The sequence below is a fragment of the Aythya fuligula genome, chromosome 6 (assembly GCF_009819795.1).
Source record: "Aythya fuligula isolate bAytFul2 chromosome 6, bAytFul2.pri, whole genome shotgun sequence".
Taxonomy (NCBI): Eukaryota; Metazoa; Chordata; class Aves; order Anseriformes; family Anatidae; genus Aythya; species Aythya fuligula.
In genome coordinates this window covers 13,144,898-13,163,027 of record NC_045564.1, presented here as the reverse complement: position 1 = coordinate 13,163,027, position 18,130 = coordinate 13,144,898, and the positions used below count along the sequence as shown (strand labels likewise).

The 18,130-nt window shown below is 39.1% G+C and overlaps 1 protein-coding gene across 1 annotated transcript; it reads left to right on the top strand.

Annotated features, from left to right (window-relative positions):
- Positions 1–1,742: 1,742 nt before the first annotated feature.
- Positions 1,743–15,923, top strand: LOC116490625 (partitioning defective 3 homolog B-like). The gene is made up of 4 exons (XM_032190005.1): positions 1,743–1,872; positions 2,353–2,559; positions 3,516–3,662; positions 15,823–15,923. The coding sequence occupies exons 1-4, from the start codon at positions 1,743–1,745 to the stop codon at positions 15,921–15,923; spliced, it is 585 nt and encodes a 194-aa protein (XP_032045896.1).
- Positions 15,924–18,130: the final 2,207 nt, after the last annotated feature.

Genomic DNA, 18,130 nt, shown 5'->3' with positions numbered 1-18,130 from the left:
GCTTCAGTGCTGGTACGTGTCACACGTGAGTGTCACTCCAACACCTCGGATGCTGGCTTGGATTTTCTTAGGATGGCTTTCATACGTTAAGAGTAGCCTTCCAGTCTGAGCACTTGGTTTGGCTCTGTATAAAATATGATCTAACCAGCATTCAACCCAGGACTTTTTTTCTTCATTTTTTCCCCAAGCAATGCAGTGTAAGGCCCTAATTTAACGTATACAGCGTGTACTGGGACATGTATATAAACAACTCGCGTGCTGGCTTTTGGCACAGCAGTTTCAGGTAGCTGGATGGTTGCAGCAGCCTGGAAGTGAGCATTGGCTGCCAAACCTCCCCAAGCCACGGGCACTGGCAGATCCCTGAGCCCTGCCGTCTGTCTGTGGCCTGTCACAGTGACGGCACTGTCTGCTTGCAGAGGTGAGGCTGTGCCCCTCACTTCCTCAGATGTGCTGCAGCCTCCTGTGGCTGTGCCCCTGTAGATACCAGTCCTCACAGGCTCTGTGGGTGAGGCACTGGGCACCAGCCTCAGCTCAGGCCTGCGGCCCAACCTGGCTGAGGCTCCCCAGGCCGCTGCAGCCTGCCATGCTCAGCCTGCTTCACTGCTCTGCCCTGTCTGCTGCACAACGCCACCCCTCAAGGCTGTTTTCTGCCTCAGAACAAGAAAGCATTTTCTCTGCTAATCAGAATGGCTTTCAGTTGACCACCTTTTACAGCGATTGTGCTTCCCTGGTCTGTTTTCACTTGTTCTCAGGCTGAGATAGGCACCACAGTGCCCTGTGCTGATGCACGCATTTTTAGTGATACTAAGCGTCTCTATGTTGTATGCAAGTCATTGCTCTAGCTCCGTTTAGCACTTACTAATTTGGCAATAACGGTAGTCTCCAGAATGGCAATTAGTGAACAGAAGAAAGTTGCTCTGTGTGACCTAGCAACCAGGCTTCCCTTAAACTTGTTTTCTCTTTTCTTTCCCCCTTCTTTTTTCAGCTCCATATCAGTCTGCAGGGAACGGAAGTGTAAATTGCTTTACATAGACACTACTGATGATTCTCTATTTGGTGCCAGTTCTCAGCTTTTTTCCTTTTAAGAATTTGCTCATCACAGTGTTTTAGTTCAGAAATATCTGCGCTCTAGGATTGCTAAAATCACAGCATAGTTTTAACGTATCTGTCTGTCATGTGCTTCTTGAATCTCTTTGGGAGTGACAGTATTTGGACATCTATGTGAAGGTCTTCTCTTCTTATATTGTCCTGTTGCTTATGTTAGTATGACTTTCAAAAGTTGAAAACAAAAGCATTTTGTGCTCTCAAAGACAAGGTATTTTGCAAGGCAAAGTCTCTTTCTAGGTGTTTGTCACATTTACTGCTCTGCCATATAAAAACGAAGTAGGTGCTACAAAGGGTTTTAAATTATGCTTTAGTTGTGAATTTCTCCGCTGCTTGGTATGCAAGTATTTTGTGAACTTTTTTTTGGTGTGTTCTACTATCACTGTATTAATACTAATTAACAGTAGTATTTAACAGTAGTATTAACAGTAGTTAATTAGTAATAGTAGTATTTTAATTAATTAAAAGCTAATTAATAATTTAACTTATTAACTAATTAATAAAGTTAATTCATAATAGCAGTATTAACAGTATATAAAAAAAACTAGCGTGGGAGAGTCAAGCATTCAAAGAGAGAAAAGGTCTGGGAGAACTGGGAAAGTACTTGCTCTTTCTTTTTTTGCATGAAGTGCTTTCTTATGCCTATAAACAAGGAAAGAGGTAGCAACATCATTCATGTTAAGCTGTACTTTGCTGGAAATGTTCTCTTCTTGAAAAACCTGCTGCATGTATTGATAGCACAGCACCAGTTTCAGCTTGAAGAAAAAGGTTGGATGAAGCTATGAGAGAATTTAGTATCTTCTCATAGGAGAAGCATGTTGGAAAATATCAGCCATTCAGACAACCTGAGTTGTTCTAAAAGCCAAAGCTTGTTTTGTAGTGGTGTTTATATTTGTGGGTAATCCGGTAAGGACCTCCGTGAGTCTATTAGCAGTGTCCAGTTGTCAAAGTCTAAAGAAATAACCCCATCCTTACCATTGATGCAGACTTGAAAGTGTCACAGAGAGGGGCTGCTATTGCCCATCACTGTTGTCAGGTCTGCAAATCATGTGCTATTCCCTCCAAGTCTGAACGGGGATTTCTGCAGAAGCTAGGCTTACCTTGATGTTATTTTTAGAACAAATTACATTGATTGCACACTATTTCAAAGGCCCCAACTAATAAAGTACACAATGAAATGTATCTGTCTCACTAGTTTAATTTCACTGTGTGGTTTTAGGTCTAAAAATTTAACTATTTATTTTCCAGACTCTTCCAGCAAGGATTTTGGTCCCACTCTGGGACTGAAGAAGTCCAGTTCTCTTGAGAGTCTTCAGACTGCTGTGGCTGAAGTTAGGAAGAATGAACTCCCTTTTCACAGACCCAGACCTCATGTGGTCCGTGGTCGGGGGTGTAATGAGAGTTTCCGAGCAGCCATTGACAAGTCTTATGATGGACCGGAGGATACAGAAGAGGGTATGTTGCTACTGGTAGTCTTTGAGGGAACCACCTTCATTTAGCATGACTGAGGGCCAACTCAATAAAGCATCTAAGCAAGCAATTTAATCCAATTGAATTTGATTAAATTTAACATGCTGCTTATGTCCTGCTGAAAGGGAGCTGTCTTTGTAGTACTCCATCCAACCTTGACTGGCTTCAGTGTAAAGTCTTCACTGATCTCCTTTGGGGCAGGGGTGTGTTGGAGGAATTAGAACTCAATCCTTAAATAATTGTGTTTTTCAACATCAAGAAGCAGCTGCCTTCTTCAGATTACATTAAAAATCATCTTGCCTGTTTTACAGAGCTGTCTACAATTCCCCCTTCTCCAACTAGGAAATTGTTTCCTGGTATAGACAAGGCAGAGCACCCTGCTGCTTATTCTGTCACCATGGGCTTACGGACCCCACTCTGGAAATAACGTCTTCTTTAGGATGAAGCATAAACTGTGCTTGCATCCTGAGCCCTCAAAGAGAAACAATACAGCTCTTCTCCAACCAGACAGAACAGTTTATGTATTTCTTTTTCAGCCATTAAAGTGGAAAGATTCCAAGAAGTGAATGAAAATCATACTTTTTTACCTAGGTTATTTGTTGAAGTGAGCCCATGATGAAATGTTTTTACCCCAGCATGCCAGTTTTCTTGAGCTGATGGACTAGCCAGGTTTAAAATAGAATAGTGTTTTACCGTGTCAGGATTTTCTTATCAGGATTAATAACTAGAAAACAAGTAACTATAATAATTCTGCATTTAATTTACAATAGAACTTTGCTTGAATTCACTAGATGTGTCTAGTCTGCTTTCTAAATTATTCAATTAAATGCATGTGTGTTGTGAGTCATTTGAGCACCTTGTAGACACAGATGCTGTATTTCATGTGTTTGCGTTGTGGTGGCCCCTAGCTATCCCCATTGCTTCTTTTTCATTTTGTGCAGATGGTTTTTCTGATAAGAGCTCTCACTCTGGTCAAGAAGCTCAGAACATGGAATCTGCCCCTCCAGGGAACCCTGAAATAGAAGATGTAGAAACCAAAGCAAAAAAAGACAAAAAAAGTAGAGAGAAAGAGAAGAAAAAAGAGAAGGGCAAACCTAAAATCAAAGAGAAGAAACGGAAAGAAGAAAATGAAGATCCTGAAAAGAAAAAGAAGAAAGGCTTTGGTGTCATGTTGAGGTATGTCATTTTAAAAAGCAGAACAACCACCCTTGCTCATTGTAACATATGAAACAACTGGTGCTCTCATAAAGTAGTGGAAAAATTATTTCACTTGGACTCAAAATAATGTTTATGTTATTTAAAAAGAAAGCAGTTTATACTTTTACACCAAACTTGTGGCTGAGGCAGAAGACATTTGGCAGACAAAATGTCTTTTTGTGCCTTTGAAATTCATTCCCATATGCCAGAAAAAAAAATCAAGGTTTCAGGCTAAAAACAAGCATGTGTGGGGGGTGGAGGTTTTGCAGGGAATATTTCTGAGTAATACATGACCCGCTCCCACAGTCAGACATTTGCCTCTTATTCCCTTGGTTATCTGGATTCTTCACAAGCTTTGGGGAGAGTAGGAATGCTTGTATTACTGTAAACAGTTTAGTGACATTTGTTGTTGCTGAAAAGTACTAGCTATGACGAAATCTTTGTCTCACAGCTTCAGCCATTGCCTGCAGTGGTCAAGAGTTCACTGTCCTCTCTGCTTGGCAAACAATTGTTTGGATTTCTTCCAAAAAAATTTGGCTTTTGTGTGTGGTTTTGCATCTCTGGAATCATCAGAGACTAGACAATACTTATCTCAGCATTTCCTTACTGCTGCTGGAGACTTTGGTGATACAAGCAGTCTGGTTGCTATCACCCCTGCCTCTGGTACCTGTTTAGTCTGCTGAGTATTAAAGTGGTTTAATTTAAGTAGATCTTTGCAATTAATGTGGAGTATGTGAATGAAATGTAATTATCTCATATATAAAGATGTTATTTGATTGTAGTTACTTCTGACACTAAACATTGTGTTAGCTTTATGACGCTATTAGCTTGATGGTTGGAGTTACTGATCTTGAAGGTCTTTTCCAACCTAGATGATTCTGTGATTGGTATTTTCTAGCATGCTGTATTGTAGACAAGCCAGGTGTATACAAAAGCCACAGTCATTGCCTAGACAGAGATGTATTTAACTAATAGTCTATGAAATCCTGCTGTGACATCATTCACTCTGCAATGATCTTCATTAGGACACTGATACATGAACTTGCATTGCAGCTCTCTCTTAATATTTCCTCCGGTGTCGAATAGCTTATGTTTTATACTGTTATGGAAAATTTTAGCTGTTTTGCTTCCATGTATCATCAATAGGAATCTTCAAATTGCCCTAGTGAGTGTTGAACACTGAAGAGAGGTTGTCAAAAATATACAGGCATGCTTATGTGCCAAGTTTGCATGATTCCAGCAGTTGTTAATGTTAGTAAGATAAAGGTGTATGGGTATACCACTCTGCATTCAAATGGAGCTCTTTAGGAATGCTCGAGAGGCACATACTCACACCTGTGCGTTGCACGTGCATTTGTGTTCATACCGTTTAAAGAAATAGGGCTTAACACGGAAATGTAGTCAAAACACTGAATAATTAGGAGGGTAACTTCAACAACTCTCTTTTTGTGTATGTTAAGCTTTGTCTATTTCCATTCTTCTTAACTCTTTGTAGCAAATAGGACTGGGGGAAGAGGAGAGTGACACAGAGGTCTGACAAAAGCATAAGTATTCTGGTTTGTGTGTTGGTAGCGGAATTGATTAAATTTGAAGTACAAGGTCTTTCTTACAGGGGTGACCCAGAAAGAGCAGGGGATGGTATCAGAATCCAAAACAAGAGATTGTAGTTAAAATAAATAAATAAATCTGATAATGATCAATATGCAAAGCTAAGAACAATGGGTTACCATTCTTAGAGATTTACTTTTTCAGAACGTATTTCACATTTTAGCAGTGTGCAATCTTTATACAGCTGTTCTTTTCATGTGTGTTTTTATTTCAATAGATAGTCTTCCTTGGAAGACAGTGGTGGTTTTTAATATTTATCTGGATGGCAGCACAATTGAGAATTTCTGTCCATTGAAAATCTGTACAAAGCCACAAAGGTGATGGGAACAGGTTATAGAGCACAGAGGCGTTGTTTGTAAGAAACAAACGGCTCAGCTGGGAGGTTTTGGGAGGTCCTCTGTTCTTGTCAGTGTTTCTATCCAAAAATTTTCAAAATTGTGTTTGAAAACAAATTCCTTCTTGAGAGGGTAGGAGTCTTAGATGGAACAAGTGCAAACAGCATGGGTTTGCAAAAGAATTGGAGGGACTGTATTACCTACTCAAGCAGAACAAAACCAGGCCAGTCTTTATTCAGGGAAAAACTGCTGTGGGTGATGTGAAAAACAAAAACTGAATATGAATATTTTTTTTAAAGAAAGAATGGCAAAAGAATCAGGGAACTTAGAAGGGATTGAATACTGACTAAGTACTAGATTCAAGAAGTACTTTTCACACTAGAGTTTGCACTGATATGAAGAGTGAGGAGATTGTCAAGAGGACCAGGGAGGAGGAGACTGCAGTAGGAAGGTTTAAATGATCAAGTGTTTTAGCAGCACGGATGGAAAGAAACAGCCAGATTTTTTACAACGTTGTGGAGATGAAACTGGCATGTTTTATTGGTAGAACATCTGTGGAAAGAAAAAAAAGGAGCTGCAGACGACAAAGTTGTGAACTTAAGCAGCAGGCAAGGTGACTACTAATTCCTGGTAGTTTAAAAGAAAAGTAGAGAGAAGTATTTAGAAACAGAGATGAGCTCGGTTTTTGACATGCCGAGTTTAAATTGGAAGGGAAACCTGCCATAGGAGGCACTGGAAATGTAAACACCATAAGGGAACAGAAAGCTGAGTGAAGAAGGAAATCTGTAGTGTGCCTGTTGCAGATGCAGTGGTAGCGATACTGTGGTTCCCCATGTGGGACGCTTCACCAAAATGAGGAATAGGGAACAGAGCCCCTGCTATACTGACAGGAGAAAAGAAGTTACTGAAGCAGGTGGCAGAGGTGGCAAAAGGATATATCTGACTGGGACAGTGCAATTCCACGAGTTTTTCAAGCTAGTTGAGTGGATGCAGCCGTGTAATTGATTGATCTTACTGAGCACTGAAGCCCCACGCAGATGCATTTGTATTCCGTGTAATTTCTGGACTGCGTTGTTCTGAGCCATGTCAGCTCTGCAGTGCCATATGGATGCATCTAAACAGGAAAACAAGCTTGCTGAACCCGTGTCAGAATTGTATTGAAATATGTAGGAAATGATCATCAGTGGGGAAAGCTCCTGGACCAGGACAGAGAAAGTGTTCCTGAGATGTCACCAGAAAGCTCAGTGCTGATGGAGGAACATACAATTTCTGGCACTTTGGGCAGAATGACTGGCAGTCAGGTGTAAGGGACAAAGGAAATTCCAATTTGAGGCTAAAAGTCGCACACGTATATGATAGAGGTATTGTACTATAATCACTGGGCCATGTTTACAGCTGTACCAAGTTTTATCTTGATAGTATATCCATGTGAATTGGCTTGTTTCTGCCTTTTAATCAATAGCAAAGCAAAACAAGGTATTAAAACCAAACCCAAGTATTTATCTGTAGTACAAGAAAGTGCAAGTGTTGGACTTTAGTCTTTTTGCATCTGAGATTTTTGAACATATTGGAATTGCTACTGCATCAGTTTTTTGCTTTTTTTTTTTTTTTTAATTTAACAACAGAAAATAGCAAAGCTGTTAGCAGTTGCTAACAGATTTCACTTAGTGCCTCATCTGTTGCTCAGCTGCTATTTACTTGTAGTTCCTGGTCTTTTTTTACACATACAAAAAAAAAAAAGGATAAAAAAAAAAATTGCTTTCCTGCTAAGCTTTTCCTGGATTGAAGCTTTATTTAGGTGACTGTGATTCAGGGAGACCATCAAGAAATCATGTGTGTATTTTTGTAATCCTTGTTTTTAAAAATGTCCTGTTTTCTGTAGTATGAACTGGAACTCCTGGCTGCTGTATTTTAGTGACTGCTGCTCCTGGAGCAAAGTAGGTAGATATACTGGAGATCTGAAATGCAGATGACACTGATTATCACTGGTTAGTTAAATTTCTATAATACAAAGTACTATTTTACTGCGGTGCAGACCGTATAGTGTTTGTGTTTTCTTGTTTGGTTGGTCCTGATGCATATATTGCTTGCCTTAGGATTGGATCTGCATATGTGCTGTTCAAAGAACAGAAGCTGACTTGATTAACTGTTTGTATGCAACATCAGCTAAGCAAGCATTATTTTACTTTTTGATATTTTCTGGCACATTGCACCATCATAGCTCACTAAAACAACGCAATGCTAGACAACAGACGGCAAAGTAAATTGCTAATGTATATCAGGAAAACAACTACATTAAATACCATCGTTACTGGAGCTGTGACTACATCTACCCTACAGTCTCAGGAAAAAGTCAGTCTCTAGCATTCATGATGAAACTTGGAACAAAAATAATATTCAATTCTATGCAGATGCATCACAGGAGCAAGGTTATGCAGTACTACATGAAGTTCTTGGTTCACTCCCTTTCTTACACTGGTCTGACTGATTCTTTCAGGGCACGGTGAGTCTTGAGGGGACTGCTGTAGCTCAGATGAGATTCTCTGTGCATCTTTTTGAAGGTGTTTTGTATTTTTATGAGCAACACTATAGTGAAACAACATCTTTCGAGCCTTTGAATAAAGGCAGTCTGTAGTGTTGTTAGTTTAGAGCTGTCAGAGGCCACGTAAGGTGGCTTTGTAAGCTGTTTGGAAGGGTTAACCCCTTGGTGCAGGGTAGTAGAAATCCCTGATGCTGAGCACTAACGCAAAAATGCATTGTCAATTAGCACTAGGAATGCAAAGCCGATCTAACCAAGAGATTAATCTAAAAATAAAAATATTATTCCTCAGTTGACTAGGTGATGAACACTAGATTTTAAATTTGTGATCTGTAGTTATTGCTTTGCTTTGAAATCCTGTCAAAATATTCCTTTCTAACAAAGGTAGGAGTTGAGTTGCTTTCTAAATTAAGTTGAAGAAAGACTGAACCTTTAAATCACCAAGGGAATATGACCTCTGCTGTGTATTGCATTGCTGCTCCATATCCTAATCCCATTGCAGTTGTTACAGTCCTGGCATATAATAAACCTGACTCTATGACTCTCTTACTACCCTTTCCAGATAGCGATTGTAAAAATTCTGGGTAGCCCTTTCCATTTCATGAGTATGAAGTTAAGTCAGCTAAAGGACTGCAGCCACACCAGTGACATTTTTATATTTTTATGGTTAGCTCCCCATAGGCAGAAGCCTGTATGTTGGATTTTTTTTTTGTTTTTTTTTTTAATTATTTTTATTTTTTAAAAAACACCCTATGAGCAAGTATTGGGGACTCAAAAGTAAAGAGTTTTTTGCCAAACTGGAGTGTAATGGAAGAACACCTTCTCAGTCTTTCTTTCTAGACGAGATTGAGGGAAAAATTTTGTTGGTTTAAGATATTTCTTGTCAACCTGACTTCACTAGTTCACTGGTGAATGTTTTCAATATTTGTATAGGTGAGAAAATGCATGGCCGTCAAAACCAATGCACATCAACCACAGCTTGCATACACATGCATGTGTGTGTGTACGTGCAAGTGAAGAAAGTAGAAATATGTGCATATCAGATGCATCTTGCTTTCTCTTCTTTAGATATTACACACTTTCTCACATAACAGTTCATCTTAAATTATTTACCTTCCATTTCACAATATGCGCCATGAATATTTTATTTTTTGTCCCTTTAATTTGCCAACTTTCCTTTCAGCTAAGTGCGTTAGTGATTTTAATTTTTCATTCTAGTTGGAAGACAAAAATGACCCTTTTTTCATTATTACTATTACAGGCCTTGTGCTCGGAATGATACTTTTACAACCAGCACCATTGAGCCCGTAATGGTATTGCAGAGTAGATCTCATAATGTACAGATACTGCCTTCCATTAAGTATAGCACTATGACAGCTTATGGAGAAAATTATTTTCTGGTCTTTTTTGCCCTGAGAAGTTAAGCACTGGGGAGGAAAAGTTAACATAATTAATAAGAGCATACAATAATAATGCAATTTGATGGAGATGGGTAGTGTGTGTTCTTCTGTGTGTGCGTGTGTGTACATGCTCCTATATATGTACAAATATATTTATATATACACATGTATATATTGAGCTGGAAATTAATATGGACATGGATAGACAGAAAATAAAAACACCACAAGACTAGATTAAATTATAATTAATTAGGGTAAAGCTATTTTAGATTTTTTTTTTCTCAATAGTGAAACAATCCAAGATGGATCATGCATGCGTATTAGATACACAGCATCAGTTAATGAGGCAAATTAGTTGTTGAGAGGCCTTGACTTCCTCATAAATATTCCCACTTTCCAAATGTATAAATTGGTAAATAAAACTCCTGTTTCCTCGAAAAAACACAAGCGGATGAGTGAGATAAGATGCCTGTTCGATTTAATGTACCTCAAGTTCGTCAAGTGTTTTAAACTAAAAAAGGACAAAGACCTTAATTTGTGTATCCCTTTTCCTTTCCTCCACTGTATTGATTCCTCCTTGGCTGCATTCATAGTCAGACTAAAATAGAGAAAATAAGGGGGTTTTGTACTAAAAATGATCACGTGGACTGCCTACTAAAGACTTATTTGTTTAATTAAGCATCTGTTCTCTTCTTAATATGCATGCATAAATCTCATTAACATTAGATGTATGCAAGTGCAGTGAAGAAGAATAGACCCCTTACTCTCATTACTGAACTTGGATAACGAGATTTATATTTACTTAACAGATCAGAGCAGAAAGTTCCCTCTGACTATTTGAAAGGACTGGAAATTACAAACTGTTTACAAGGAGCATGCTTTTTGTGAAATAGTTGCATGTTCATTTCAAGTTAAAATATCATTATTCAAGCCATTACTAAGGAAAAAAAAAAAAAAGCAGCATGCTTTGTCTGTAAGGATTAACTATGTGCACTAAATTCTGTGATGTGTCTAATTAAATGCATGCTTGCCTATTCGCTATTGACCTCTGGGCATGCCACACCTACTAAAATAAAAGTAAGCTCCTATTGGAAATACGAGTAGGTCCTTTCTGGAGGTGGCATGTTTCTTCTAAGTGTCTGTCTCCTCTCCCCCAGGACACCACTCTTGGAAGGGGGGGGGGGGGGGGGGGGGGGGGGGGGAAGTCCTAAAAAGCAAAGTGTATTTGCTCTCATCAACAACACTGTGGCAGTATGTTTTCCCTTCATTCAGTATACATGGCTGTTACCAGTTTTAAAATCCATCTCTTGTCTGGGGATAAAACGTGAATACCAGATTTTCCATCTAAGTTATGGTACGTTGGGTATTTCTGTATGTAGTACAGGTGCATCATGGTCAAAGATCCTAGAGGGTTTAAAGTCATGCTACCTGAGCTGCATTTTAACTAATAAATACATATTTTGCTTGGGAATATTGTGTGAAGGGAATTATGCCTTAAGACAAAAAAAAAAAAAAAAAAAAGCAGTTTTGCCGATTTTGTGGTGAAATATTTCTTGTAATGTGAACTTGGTAATTTGGGGATCTGTGGTGGTGGGGAGACAACAATTAACAGAGAAATTACACAGAAGGGGGCTCCTGACAGATTCCTTAACTACAAAGTGCTGGCAGGTGCCAGTTTAATAGGTATTGCCATTAACAGCCATCTGTAGAGAAAATGAAATGTGCTCATCTCACTGAATTATGATTTATGCCAGACAAAGCAGTCAAACCAAAGTAATATTTATATTATAATTCAGAGTCATTGATTAAATGCACATGGCATCTCAAATCCAGTTGACATTTTAAGTTGAAATGATTGCAGACATGTAGCCATTTATTTAACTATTACTTTAAAAAATGTGTCTCTACTTGTTATTAATAGAAGAAAGTCAGACCTGGCCAATATTTCAATAGGCTGACCTTTTGTTTTGCTGACATATAAAAGGAACAAAGCTCCTTTTGGGGTAGTCACAATTTCAGAAAATATGAAGTATGCTAGGCTCAGAAAAAAATGACCCCTTTGAACCACTCTGCCTCTTTCTTCCCTCTTCTTTTCCACCCAGGATTTTTGAAACAAAGTGGGCAAGAGATGGTTTAGGAGATAGGAAAACAGCCTGAGGCTGTTTCAAGTGCTCTGCTACTGAGTTCCTGGGTGACACTGGTTACCTCACTTAGCTGCTCTGGGCCTCAGTTATCCTTATACAAAGGTTATCTGTAATGCTTATTTAAAAATAAGGAAAGCCAAAAACATTTCCCTGCTTGACCTAATCATTGTTTGGTGAAATGTACATAATTTTAAAAACAATTTTAGCTATTTCTGTAAAAGTATAGCAGACAAATAGTTCTATTTTTAAGAAAATTAAAACCAAAAAGTGTAAGCTTTTTGCATGATTTCTCTCACTTCTCCTCTGGTCACTAGGACAATTCCTTCTCTGAGGACTTTTTACTCTTCCCTTTTACTTTTTTTTTTTCCGGTGATTCTAATTTTTCTCATTTGTTGATCTTGTACTGCCCAGTCTCTTACTTCCACAGGGCATCTCTCCATTCTCCTTTGACTTTTCCTCGTTATTGCTTATAGTCCCATCAATTTTTAGCAAACTTTGGTCTCTTTTCTCTGTGGAAAAAAATACGATGCAAGCTCAGACCAATTTGCAAGCTCAGCGTTGTGCTGTTAGAAGAACAGTTGAGAGTACTGGGTAGCTCACCCTTCGCCCTCCTTGCCACCGCTAGCACATGAGATGCTAAGCAGGGGTTTCCTCCTCCTGCCTCCTATCTCTAGATACTCTTACTTTCAGAAGTGCGGTTCAGAATACAACAGCTCAGAAATAAAGTTGACCTTCTATCTTTTATCCTGATTTTATGCCTTCTTGCTAGAAAAAAATGACTTGTCATTCCAAATTTAAGATGGGCAAATTCATTTTTTTTCTCTGCCAGCCCTCCCTCTTTATTTCCTTGCTCTGTCATCATGGCAAGTGGTGGCACCTTCCCCCCTTCACAAAAGCCGCTACATGGGATGTCATCTTGCAGTGAACCTTAAACCCTCTCTACGAGGCCGTGTAAAATTTGCTCTCTTCTTACCCATCACACTGAAGACTTGACCCCACAAAAAAAGCAGCAAAGCTTCTTCCTTTTCTGCTTGGACTCCTATCAACTGGTTGCTTCCAGATTTTTTCGGTCTCTGTTGTGGATCAGGTTGCTGGGTCGTTGTTCTGACTGCTCTCGGCTGCCCCTGTCAGCACAGCATGAACTTCATCTCCTTCCTAGTTTGGTCTGTGTTAACAGACCAGTGTGGTAACATATTGCTTTGAGCAACTGTTAACACTTACCAGCCAGCTTGTCTCAGCAGCGCAATTCCTCCTGCAACGTACTGCAGCGTGTCTGTGCAGAGAGGAGTTTACATAGCCCTTCAACTTGCCTCCGATTCGTCCCTGCTGTAGAACTTCGATAGCGCGTGTGAATGTTGGCAGGCCTAAACGAGTGAGGAAGTAAGGCTTTCAGATCCCTTCCACCCCAGCTCCTGCTTTCTAGCTCCAGCCACCAACAGGAGGAAAGAAAAGCTCTTTCCAGCTTCCTGTGCTGCACCATATTTGATTGTCCCGGTCCAACCCCACCCTGTTTTATTGGAATCTTTCAGGAAGCAAATGCAAAGGTGTGGGATTGATCCTTACCCAGCGGTTCCTGCTCGTTTCAGCTGCAGTGTTAACTCTGTCTTCTCAGTGCTTCCATCCCCTGACGATGCTTTGTTTGTCCCCAGGTTTCTGTCCCTGTTCCTTTTTCTTCCTCTCCCTACCTTGCACTCCACCCTGGGGTCTCTCTTGTCCTTGCTCTTACCCTGCTTACATGGAGCCCCAACTAATAAGCCTAGCAGAGCTCGTTAGCACGGGCTCTGCTGCGTGTGTTGCTTTTCCTCAGTACCTTGTCGTGAGGAGCAACTGCTGATTTCTCAGTGGTCGTGATGCTGCATGACGCTTGACATAGAAGTTAATGATGCTGTTGAGTGCACTCCTCACAAAGTATTTACATTCAAAGAGCACCGCACTGCTTGCTTCCTTCATTCATTTGAAACGACTTCTCTTGGGTCTTGGCTTGGGCCAGGCATGTTTGAGAGAATTTGCTCTTCCTCCTTAGAAGTCTTTGCAAAATTCTTGGTGGTGAAAATCAAGATGTATTCTTCTTTTTCCTTTCTTCTCTTGCAATTTTCCTCTTCTGTCCTATTTCTTATTTTTTTTAATTGTTGGGAAGAATGAGTGACCAAAGAATAAAAAGGAACCTCAGCAAATAAAATGTTAAACAAATGCTGACATGATGCAGACTAGCACTGTGTGGGTGGGTGTGTATATATCTATATATATGAGAGACGATGAGATATGTTGCTGTGTAGCCCCTAGTTTAGAACCAGAAAATAAAAATAATCGTCTTACAAGTTGACTCCCAAGGCAAAAATCATCTGTCTCTGTGTGTATATGTAGTGCAAGATAAACAGATCACTAAGTATTTACAATAGTTCCTCAGCATTTAACTTTGTATTAGATTTCAAGTAAGGAACTGGATGCCTGTGCCATTCATTCCCCCCATTCAAAAGCAGTGAATACCTGGCCTCACACTAACCCTAGACAATCAGGTTGGGTGGTAATGTGCAAATAGAATTGTAAAGCTATTTTCTGGTGGTAGAAGGCCACAAGTGTTCTCTGTTATTTTTTTCTAGCCAAAGAACCCCAGAGAGTAATGAGTCAGGCACTGCTCATTCTACCTCTGTCGACTTTTTGTTTAGCTTTTTATCCTCTAATGTGGAAATCTGTATTACAGTAGCTTAGTATAACAGACATCCTCATGTTCTGTTTTTAATTAAAATTAGATTGAGGAAATAAACAATTCAAAGAAGTTAGCTTTCTTTCTTTTTCCCCTCCCTCTAAGTATGTTTTCCATATCCTCTTCTGCATTTGGAGGTGCTTGTTTCCATTCTCGTGCTACTGAATTGTTCAGCCTCCCCAACAGGCAGTGAGGGAGGACTGTCAAAGAAGCTCGTGTTCATTCATTTAGTCTCCTTAGTGACACACATTTTTAAATTATTGATTTTTGTCTGTTTGTGTCGATGCAGTCTGCACTGTAATTCGTAATATAAGAGGTTTGTCAAAAGGTGAAGATTTTGCAAAACCAAAAATACACTGCTCTTGAGGAAAAACTTTCCACTTTGCAGCAGCAGATCATTTTTACTAGGACTAGAATATAAACAGCAGCATAACTTACTGAATTAAATTAGTCTAAAGAAATCAGCAAATATTTCTTTCCTTTAAAAAGTCAAGTTATTATCATCTCTGAATACCTCAGCTCCATCTTCTTCTTGTTGAATTCCTATTTAGTCTATTTTAGCTTGGTTGGCATTTGTTGCTTCCCAAACCATCATTCATCTGCAACAATGGAGGCTGCTCTAGGCAGGCTCAGGCAGAACTCCAGGAGCTCAGGACTGAAGTGGTTTGGGAAGTAATGTAGAGAAATTGCTGTGTATAGTTCTGCTTTGAATTCTGTCTGCCAGTAGCTGTAGTGTTTTGTTCCTGCGTGGGAGATGCATGCTAATTTCTGTAATTACAAAGTCGAAGTTGTATTTCTGCATCTGTAGTAAATGCTGTTGATGTTTTGTAAGACCATGATGAGACCTGTAAATCTTATGGTGCTAGTTCTCTGTAAACTGCATAATTTGCCTGTGAAGTATGTTATACCCAGTGAGTGGTGAAAACTGATTTGGCATGCAAGCTTGCTAATTCTGAGTGGATAACTGGCGTTAGTCTCCAGTGCTGTAATAAAGCGGATTTGGTTTTATTGCATCCTCCTACATGGAAAGTACTATTAAAAATCTGTGTGGTAGAGATATTTCAGTGCTTTACAAAGACTTGTATGCTTCGGCATGTTAGAGAGTAGGAAGGAAGCCACAATCCTACAAAATGTGCTCTGTCAGTCTAATTAGAAGCACAACAAGTTATAGGCGGTCTGAAGTATACTAACAAAAATACTCCAGTAGAAGTATATTCATTTAATTCGTCCCAAACATTTATCCAGGCTTAAATACCAGCTTCTTCTATCTTGTGGGGGTATTCAGATTGGAGAGAGTGAGTTTAATCTTTTTTGGTTTTAGGCTACAGTTTAAAGAAATTGAAAGATGATGATCCTGTCATGGTGGGGAGAAAGATCACCACCAGCCTCGACCTGCTGTACGAAACTTACACTGTACCATAAAGTACTGTCCGTGCGCTTGTGTGCAACTGGAAGTGTAGCACAGAAAAAATGACCTTTCACTGGGGAAAATGAAATAAAAAAAAAAAAGTTCCCAACAACCCTGGAGTAGAAAATAATCTGAGAACTGAGATTTTGAATAACTAGTTATTTACCTCAGTGGTTTAATAACTTACTGAAGCCTCAGTCCAGCAGATAGCAAAGCAATAAACTACAGTTGCAGTATATACTTTTCTGTCATCTTTGCTCTACATATTTACCTTTGCTATTTTAAACTGTTATTTGTATTCTTGTATTTTTATGGAACTGGTGGATTAGCACATAAATCTTTTAAAGTATTATATAATTAATTTCCAGAATATCGAGTAAACACTGGGTTTCTGTCTTTGTCAAGCTATTTCTGTCTCTATAATGAGAACAGCAAAAGGTTAGAAAAGGAGATGGTAGATTTACATGTGCAAGTACTATAAATACTCTGGGGACAGGAGCAAGGAGGTCCTTACAGCTTACATAAGTTAAAAGGAGCTTCTTTACAGAATGGTCTCATCACATCACTGTGCATCTTATGCATCTTTTCAAGGACACGGAGGGACCCAAACATGCTGAAACATCCCACATCTGGAGAAAAGCATGTTTAACAGAGCATTGTATTCATGGCTTCATCAGATACCATGGCCATTTGTTGATCTTGCCTGTCAGTTTATTGTTTTTCTCAGTCTTTGTTTATTTTGTTTACATTGGCCATTCACTGAGTATCTTGGGAGACAAATTACGTATAATGGATCCAATTTACTGGTCAAACGTTAAGTCAGTCTCATGAGGCTGCTTTCCTGTTGGTTTCTGTTGACTTTGATACCATATTAATCATAGTAGTATTGTAATGTCTTAGAACTTCCTATTGAGATTTTATTCTAATGCTCATGCAGCAGTTCCAGGTAGGTGACAGCTTGGTGAGTTCGTACTGTCATTAACTTGCGCAGGTTTCTTGCATCTTAACTTTAGAAAATGCCAGCCAGATTGAAACTGTGACTGCTGTCTTCTGTAGAGGGAGATCTGTGTCCAGAGGGGCTAATATCTTTTGTCTGGCAGTGTTTAGACCTGCTACATCATAATTTTTCCATTTGGCTTTATGGAAACTTGATGTTGAACATCTAGGTTTCAGTTTAATGATGTAAGGAAATCACCATGCAAGGCAGATGCAGTCTTAAAATAAGCCTACAAATATAAAGGTTAATAAGGAAATCTGTAAATCAGAGATTTCATATACAGCAGTGATCAGAGGAGGAAAAAGAAAAATTAAAAAAAATTAAATTGGTTGCATAAAATGTCATGCCACTTTACAAGCTAAAAGGAGAAGATTGTAAATGAAGCACTGAAGTATGAGATTTTCACTCTGTTTGTAAATATTGAATTTAAATGAGCTTTAAAAAGCAATACCAAAGACACAACCCCTCTGCCCCCAACAAAAACAATGTCTAGTTTGGTTTGTAGCCTTCTCAGGCACCCAATTTCAAAGGCTGACCAAAGAGGAGAGAGACCAAAATAATACATCAGGGAGGAGGAGAAAAGTACAAAACTGGAAAACAAATTGATACAGTGTCTGCATGAAGATAATTAAAGCCATGAGATTTAATTAAAATCACCGAGTGGCTGTTGCTATCAAGAATGAGACAGTGAGGCTTGAACAGAATTCCTCTGAATGTGTACAGGGAGCAGGATAAATAACAATTTTACTACTGGCTATAAACAAGTGTATTCAGCAAAGAACAGCCCAAGCTGTGGGTATATTACAAGGCCTCTGCACACCAAATTTCAAGGATAACCAAATGCTCTGTAAAAGCATCTTGTGATCAATTGTATTGAATGGCACAGACAAGTTTCATTGAATCAACACAGATGGCTATCCATTTGACTGTTCACAGAAAGATCGTTACAGACCTTTAACAGAGCAGTTTCTTCTCGGTATTTGTCCATTCTGGAACTTGGATTCATAATAATCATGTTGGTCTCATGCAAAAAAACAAAACTTTATTAAAGTCAATATGCTGTAGAAGTTCTGAAACAGAACAAAGAAACTCAAGAGAGTACTGTAACAAGCAGGTTTTATAACCTGTGTCTTTCAAAATGCTGCTACCATTTGTGCATTTCAATGACAACAGAAAAGTTCCAGAAGCTCTGACTAAATTTGTCTGACCAGTGATGAGGCTGAG

Excerpts from the sequence above, each read along its gene's own strand:
- LOC116490625 (XM_032190005.1), top strand. The coding sequence starts at position 1,743 with ATGCCTATAAACAAGGAAAGAGGTAGCAACATCATTCATGTTAAGCTG. Across the intron at positions 2,560-3,515 it reads ACCGGAGGATACAGAAGAGG|ATGGTTTTTCTGATAAGAGC; the intron begins GTATGTTGCTAC and ends CATTTTGTGCAG. Across the intron at positions 3,663-15,822 it reads AGAGAAGAAAAAAGAGAAGG|GCTACAGTTTAAAGAAATTG; the intron begins GCAAACCTAAAA and ends TTTTGGTTTTAG.